The sequence below is a fragment of the Zootoca vivipara genome, chromosome 3 (assembly GCF_963506605.1).
Source record: "Zootoca vivipara chromosome 3, rZooViv1.1, whole genome shotgun sequence".
Classification (NCBI taxonomy): domain Eukaryota; kingdom Metazoa; phylum Chordata; class Lepidosauria; order Squamata; family Lacertidae; genus Zootoca; species Zootoca vivipara.
Genome location: NC_083278.1, coordinates 78805431 through 78813597, shown reverse-complemented (window position 1 = coordinate 78813597; position 8167 = coordinate 78805431). Strand labels below are relative to the sequence as shown.

At 41.3% G+C, this 8167-nt stretch overlaps 1 protein-coding gene across 1 annotated transcript; it reads right to left on the bottom strand.

The window, feature by feature from the left end:
• Positions 1-1099: 1099 nt before the first annotated feature.
• SULT6B1 (sulfotransferase family 6B member 1) lies at positions 1100-7811 on the bottom strand. The gene is made up of 7 exons (XM_035110641.1): positions 7616-7811; positions 5753-5865; positions 4931-5020; positions 4275-4401; positions 3478-3572; positions 2103-2259; positions 1100-1230 (listed from the first exon to the last, which is right to left on the bottom strand). The coding sequence occupies exons 1-7, from the start codon at positions 7809-7811 to the stop codon at positions 1100-1102; spliced, it is 909 nt and encodes a 302-aa protein (XP_034966532.1).
• Between the last annotated feature and the right edge of the window lie 356 nt (positions 7812-8167).

Genomic DNA, 8167 nt, shown 5'->3' with positions numbered 1-8167 from the left:
ACTTGCTGAATTTCTCTCAGCTGTTGAAGTCACAGGAGTCTGCTACCATGCCACAAACAACTTAGAAAGCCTAAATACCAGTAAGTGGAACAGAAAACATATGCGTGCTTGATCCCTACTATAGCACCTACTATTCAACTATGAAGAGTGAAAAGTCCCACTTTCTTTACAGGCTACAGCAGGCTTCCTCAAACTCAGCCCTCCAGATGATTTGAGACTACAATTCCCATCATCCCTGACCACTGGTCCTGCTAGCTAGAGATCATGGGAGTTGTAGGCCAAAAACATCTGGAGGGCCAAGTTTGAGGGAGCCTGGGCTACAGCAATGTGTTTCACCATATCATTGTGATGCCCCAAGGTGTAAAGGGAGGGATAATAATAATAATAATAATAATAATAATAATAATAATAATAATAATAATGGCCTTGTGTAGGATTTCCCACAGCCAACTAAAGTGTCCCAGCAGTCTGTTTGAAGCAGGGATGAGGAAGTTGGAGCCATCCACATGTTGGTGGACTCCATCAGCCCCAAGCAGCATGAGCATGGCCAAGGATGATGGGAACTGTACTTTAACACCATCTGGAGTTCCTCATGCCTGCTTTAAGAGGTCTGGGGAACAGTAAAAGGTCCAGATGCAGTACCGATCGCCCCACGCCTCCATAGTTCCATGTGTCCATTGTCCACCTCTGCCTTCAGCTACAAATACAGGTGGGTAAAAGAAACCTGCGCAGCAATGGAGCTAGACACACAATCACTGCATCTTTTGCTGCTCCTTCAGAGCTTTGAAAGAGACAGACAAGTTCCCCAGGTTAGCACCTAGCAATTGCATGCCCACGTCACCTTCCCCTACTTCTTAGAAACATAATAGTAGCAGCTTGCCAATACGGCCTGGGAGAAATAGGTTGCCCTGTGTTCTATTAAGCAGCATGAAAAGATCCAGCTTAATGAAAATGTATCTTAGAAGTTTGACGCTAAAGTGTGACCATATCTGAAATTTGTCTCAAAGGAATGTGTGCTCTGCTTGCTTGTAGCTTTTCTTGAATATATGATAGCAAGCAAAACTGCCATGAGAATGAAGCACTTCATAAGAAGCAGTTTTCAGGTTTTGCAGTACACATCGTACTTCAGCTTTGCTCCCAGCTTCGTTCCTTCAAAACACTCCTTTATTTTAGTATCCACTTTCTGGCTCTGAGCTTCATCAAAAGTGTTCTTCCAGTCACCAACCACACCTGGAACGAAAGGAAAATGGAGGGAAGGAAAGAGACACTTAACAGACATCATATAAACATTGCTGGACAGAAATATGAAGATCACCCAGTAAAAATCTTTAGGTTTTGTTATGGTAACCGGGAACAAAATGGTACAATTTTTTACTCGGGTTGGCCAGTAGGAAGGACTCTGAATAGAGCCACAAAAGCTATGGTCCTCCTGTGTCAAATCTGTCGGTCTTCTCTGCAGTGCTTCTTGTTCTATAAGACTGTGACATTCATTTATTGAATCTCTTTTTAGATGTGTGTAGCTTACTATATACTAATACAGTGGGGAAGGGCCCTAGCTCAGTGGTAGAGCTCACATGGTGTCACTTTCGGCAGACAGGGTGGTGTATAAAAACAACAAAAACCATTTTCCATGTAGGAAGTCTCAGGTATCTCCAGGAAAGTCTTGACCTCAGGAGAGCCTCTGCCAGTCAGTAATGACTAGAGACAGCCAACATGGTGTTCTCCCAGTGTGTTGGACTACAACTTCTGTCATTGCCAACTACTGGCTATGGTTGATGGATGCTGTAATCCTATGTGCACTTATTTGAGGGTAGGCTCCATTGAAATATTAATTGTTCTGAGTACAGATTAGGGATAGCTAATGGAACACCCTCCTAATATTGTTGAACTACACCTCCCAGCAGCCCAAGCTGGCATAGCCAGTGATCAAGGAATGATATATACTGTGGCTCAAAACACCTAGAGAGCACGGCATTGGCTTCCCCCAGGTATATATCCATAGGACTGCATGGTTAATCAATTAAAAAATGGAAGACACTATGACTACTCATAAGTGACTGCTCTAAAGCAAGCTATAGCAAAAATAGAAGGCTATCACCAACCTTTCCGGAAGAGCAGTGGGCCAACCGCTCCATGTGTCTCTTGTGATTTGTCCCTCACTGCTTGGAAGGCAGTCCTGTTTGCAATATCCTGAATTTGCTCCGCAGTAGCAGTAAAACCAAAGAATTCAGCTATTTGCTTCACTCCAGCAACCAGGTCCTGAAAGCAATGTAGTGAGAACGTCAATACAGTGGTACCTCGGGTTACAAACGCTTCAGGTTACAAACTCCGCTAACCCATAAATAGTAACCTCAGGTTAAGAACTTTACTTCAGGATGAGAACAGAAATCGTGCTCCCGCGGCGCAGTGGCAGCAGGAGGCCCCATTAGCTAAAGTGGTGCTTCAGGTTAAGAACAGTTTCAGGTTAACAACGGACCTCCGGAATGAATTAAGTTCTTAACCAGAGGTACCACTGTACTGAAAGTTCTTTCTCCTGTGGTAAGCTACACCAAAACAATGTGGGATTCAGAATACATTGCCAGTATTCCAGCACAGTTATGGTTGCTTTGGGCTAATCTTGGTGATGCCACCAAACAGAAAGGTCCACACTAGCCATATAATCTTGCTGAAGGTACGGTAGATGAAAACTACAGGAGGCAAATGGGTACTGGATGTTCAACTCTCTACGAAAACTCATACCAATGACAAACTTAGTTGGTCTCTAAGGTATTACTGGAAGGATTTTGTTTGTTTGTTTCTCTTCCTATGACAAGCATCCAGAGGATGAGACTACCTTACTGTAATCAGTGTTCTTGCCACTAATATGAATGCTGGGGAACAAACTCTTAATGAAATGGATGTCACAACTGAGGCACATCCAAAAGGAAGTACGTCAACCACCTATAACAGAGTTTGCTCTTCCTGCTTTCTTTGGAAAGCCATACATTCCATTAGTCTGGTTAGCCATACTCATCTCTCAGCTTGGTAAACAGGTGTTGGCTGCTACTGTATTGCCAGCGATTCCTTGACTATTCAAATGAGTTACAGAAACAAGCCAGGAATTCCACTGTTGATGACATTAAGGGGCAGCATTGGCTGAGTTCTTCCACTCACATTCTTCTTTAGATGCCAAATCAAGGATGGAAGCAAGGATCACTGTCCTCTATCTCCAAGTGCCTATAAGTTCTAGCCATGGGGTGGGGTTATTCACTGGGACACTCTGCTCCTCAGATAATCAGAGACTCTCTGTCCTTTGTTATCACTTCAAATATTCCAGGCTCTTCCCTCACATTCAGGAAAAAGTTCAGGGAGCTGAAACATGGGTGAGCCCACCCTCAACCTATGACCCTGATCTAGTTAGATCTTGCAAAACCTATGCAAGTTGGGATAATGTCTTATTTTTAGACTACCCTTGCTGGTAGTTATGAATATGCTCACCTCTTTTAATTGTTCATATGTCAGAACCAGAACATTTTCATCATCTATATGTTTGTTCCACACAGCTGCATGGTCAAAATAGCATCCCCAGGCAACTGCAGGTCAGACCAAGACAACTCATCAGAACGATTTTATTACTAGTAAGAGACTGTTAAAATTTTAACAGTAGGCTATTTTTAAAACATTGCATACTGTTCACACAATATCTCTTTATACCCACAGGGATAACATACGATCACAAGAAAAGAGAGATTCATTCTTAAGAATGATCAACAAAGGTCTTTTAAATTTTGTCTCTGGTAATATGGGGCCAGCTCTTGGGGGAAAAACACACATGCACAGCCTCAGTTGGGTTTCGGCTATATATAGACAACAGGATGTTGAAGGTGACATGAATGACTGTGATGCAAACACTCATCCAATATTCATGTACAGCAAATAGTTTTTTTATGGTTTTATACTCCTGTTTGATTGGGAGTGACATTGAGACAAAAGAAATGTTTGTGTACACCAAGGACAATAATGCCTCTATCATTATTCCACCTCTCTCAACAACTATTGTCAGTTTTCAGCCCATGTTCACCAATCAAGGCACACAGATGCTTCCCCCTTTCAGATTGTATCTCCATTGCTAAAAAGCCATTCAAACTGCAAACCACAATTATTGTGGGCAAAGCCCAAGTCTTCCCCTGCTAGCACTACTACTATCAGCAAACTTGGTAGAGCTTTAATATAGGTCACATGCTTTCACAAGATGTTTAATTTCCCAAATCCATTCCAAAGTATTAATAGAGTACCTTGCCCATTCATAAAAAGTGAGAAAAATTCCTCCCAGGAGTTATAACTGGGAATGCTTGGAGCATTGTTGTGAAAATGGAAAAATGATACAGCCGTATCTTTAGGATTTCGAAATAGCAGCAGTACCTGAGGTGAGAAAACAGGACATAATTTTTAACTCCTCCTGTCATTAACAAAAACAATGCCACTTTGTGCTACCTAAACTACAACTTGAAGTAAGCTATTCTTTTGTAAGAGAAGGGCAGGCTGAAATAATAGTCAGAAAGAACTATGTTGTGAGTCCCTTCAAAAAGCACATTTTCAGGCACTCCAGTCTCTCTGGTTTCACAGCCCCTGAAGCATGAGCCCATTGTGATACATTATGTTTCTAGAAACATCTGGTATTATAAAAATTGTGTCTGGGTACAGGTAAACACCACAAGAAATTCATGACTGAGCTATGCACTTTACAGCATGTTTCCCCCTCTTTATTTGTGGCTGACTAAAGGAGTGACCCAAGACTTCCTTCCTATTTAACCTCTTGTCTTGTCTTGTCACCAGTATCCAGCACCTGAAATATCTTACAAGGTGACGAACTATTGGTTGCTTTACAGTTGTGAGTCACTTCTGCAGATGTTTCCTGACAAATTAAAGAAGCTGATGTTATACCACTTACCTTGGCTTTATTTTTGAAGATGGACTTGGGAAGAAGGTTGTAATGGAGGTGTGTAGCCACAATCCTGGGAGATGGGAACTGTATCATCCTCTTTTTTATATATATATAAAAAGGAACAGAAAAGTAGCATCAAATGCAGTGCTGGATTACGTATAAACAAGCTATAGCTTAGGGCCCCACTCTCTTGGCCCCCCCCCAAAAAAAAATTTAAAGGAAATAAACTGGATGTACATTTCCAAAATATAAGATAAAAAACAAATAAAATTAAACCTACATACCTTATAGCAAGTGTTTTGTGTTGCATATGGGCCTAAATTACCATATAGTATATATTCAAAAAAAAGCGACAAATTGTTGTTGACATATAAAGGGCCCCATTACCTTCAGTAGCTTAGGGCCTCATCAAACCTAAATGGAGCCCTGATCAAATGGATGACTCAGACATTCATGAAAATGATCGGCTCTGTTGACACATATTAATCAAAAGGCAGTTGGAATAACTGGGATTCCCAGAAAAAAACCAGCAAAATTTACAGATCACCATTGGCTGAGCCATGTTCCATAATGCCCCAGGTTCTTCACCACCACTACCTTGCTTCTTCGTAATCTCAGAATGACAACAAAATCAGGATCACTACTGAGCACTTGGTGAACTGCCAAACATGGCTGATGGTTTACTTCTAGCTTGGTGGGTCACCAGTTGGGCAGGTTTGCTTCAGAAGAGCTGCTTGCCTGTGTTCTCTTACTTCCTTTAAGTGTGAGTAACGCATGTGTGAGAGTGAAGTGTCTAATTTTGAAGGCTAGGCTTTGTGTCTTACTAACCTGATACTTTTCTGGATCCCCGCACTCAATGAAAGGTAGCTCTGTGTTCTCGTGCTTGGTTTTCAAAGTGGTAGAGATCAGATCATTCACAATCAGAATGAGCCAATTAATACCTGGAACAAACAAATAAGTGGAAAAGATTAAGTTGTAATGCTTAATGTGGACTTCAAGACATTTAACCACCCCAGGTTTATGGTCAAAGGATCCTCAGCCCTGGCACACCAGCTTAACTTTTACAGATTGTAGAGAAGTACCATTATAAGATGGAAGAGTTGACATTTCAGAATTGATGGGTGGCTATATTCCCAGAATGCTGTCTGGAGATTCAAAAGAAGTGCTGTCTGCCTTCAGAGGAAAGGCAGCCCTTTAATTCCAAGTGACAAGAAGACAAGTGACAATACATGCCAAGAGGTGCTTTCCTATGAAAGAAATTCATGCCTTTTTTCTTTATGGAAGGCGCATGGCCATATATTTGAGAAACTATAGCAGGAGTAGCAAATGTGATGCCCTTCAGATGTTGCTGGACTGCAACTCCCACCACCCCTGACCATTGGCTATGCTGACTGAGCCTGAGGGGAGCAGGGATCCAGTCACATCTGGAGGAAGCCATGGTCGCTACCCCTGCCTATAAGCTCAAGACCAACTTTATAACCATGATTGTGCTTGGTCGAGGTCTCACAAATAAATCATTCTGCAGTATTGTATTAAGCTTGTTATCATGACAGGTTGAAACTGTTTTTCAAATCAATAAATATTCAAATAGAAGTGTCCAGTTTTAATATTGTGCCTCCTCTAAAAAGAACGAACCTCTTAACAGTTTTTAACATTAAACTGGTTTGGGCTTTTACTCTACTACATGTTCATTTAAAAAAAATATCTTCTTTGTAATACAGCCACCTAAAATATTGAATAATCTACTACCCCTCCCAGAAAACAACACCACCAACTCTCAAGTTTTGCCTCACACTTGTGAAAACCATGCTTCCTGGTAAGCATCATTTGCTGTGGCATCCAAACCTGGTCAAACTATGGTGGAATCTATACACACATTTTAAAAAATGTTCTGAAAATGTATTTTTAAAGCATTTTTTAAAAAAATACATTGAATTTTCCATTTGGCTCACCATCCAGTGTCACAATGTATCTTGCCCTTAAAACACACTTAAAATGTTTTATTTGCAGCTGTATAACTGAGCCCTATGATTACTGCAAACCACAGTCAGCCTCCAGTTCTGATTTGGAAGCAAACTATGGATTGTGACAACCATTCAGATAAAGAAAGGAAGATTACTGTGAGCAACCAAGTGGGGGGGGGGAATCCGTGTGAACAAAAGGAAGGAGGAAATGGAGGAAAGAACACACAAACACATGGTTTGGTTGTGACATCTAAACAAGGACATTGTCTCTCTGGCTTTGTCCACTCCAAACTCAGTTTGATAGGGCCTTAAAAAATGCAAAGCATTTTTGTTGAAATGCCTTAAGGCTTTAATTGCATTTTCAATGGCTTGCACAAGTAGCAATAATGGAAGAGCAGGTGGTCTAGTTTTCAACAGCTTTCAGATGTATTGAAAACATAGCTGTCAAGTTCTCCCCTTTTTTAAGGGAAATTCCCTTATGCTGAATAGGCTTCCTTGCAAGAAAAGGGAAAACTTGACAGCTATGATTGAAAATAGTAAGCTTATTGGTGTGACCCACTCTGTAAACCAGTTAAAGGCAACTTCTGTGCTAGTGCACACTACCCTCAACAATGCTAGTTATGTTAATATCTTTCCTTATACAGTACTAAGAAAACCACCCATCAGTCTGCTTCATTGCTCATGACATCATTGCTGTATGTAGAAAATAATGGAAGGTTGTATTCACCACATTTGGGATAAGACACCAACACCACGTCATCTTTTCTGGCTTCGAAGTTCTCCAGAGCTTGGAATGTTTCTGCACTGCAGACAGAAGACGGGTAGAGCCTTCCTTGGTAGGTAAAGAGAAGCTCATGGATGCTAAGGCCTTTGGACTTTTCCAGAGCTTTCTCTATTTCCTCGGCAAAAGTTTTGTCACTCATCCTTGCCTACTTCGTTGTGAGCTACTGCTGGGTCGCTAGGACAGCAAAGGCCTTTAAAGAAGGCATTTTGAGGGCGGAGTAAACCTTATTTAGCTTTGGGCTTATCCTTTTGTGTTTTCTGCATTTTATGAGCAAGCCGACCATATCAGATCAGCTTCCTTGAGTCTATTCTCCTGAAATGAAAACCAGCCCACTTGTCCCACCTTGGGTACTGGAAATACTTTTCATCCTTTCAGGTAATCCCTGCTGAAAGCAAACAGCATGGGCATCTCTACAAAGCAAAAGGCATGCAAAAACTAACTCAACAGGTACTACCGAACAAGGTATTAAATTCAGAGTTACATAATAGTGCCAGG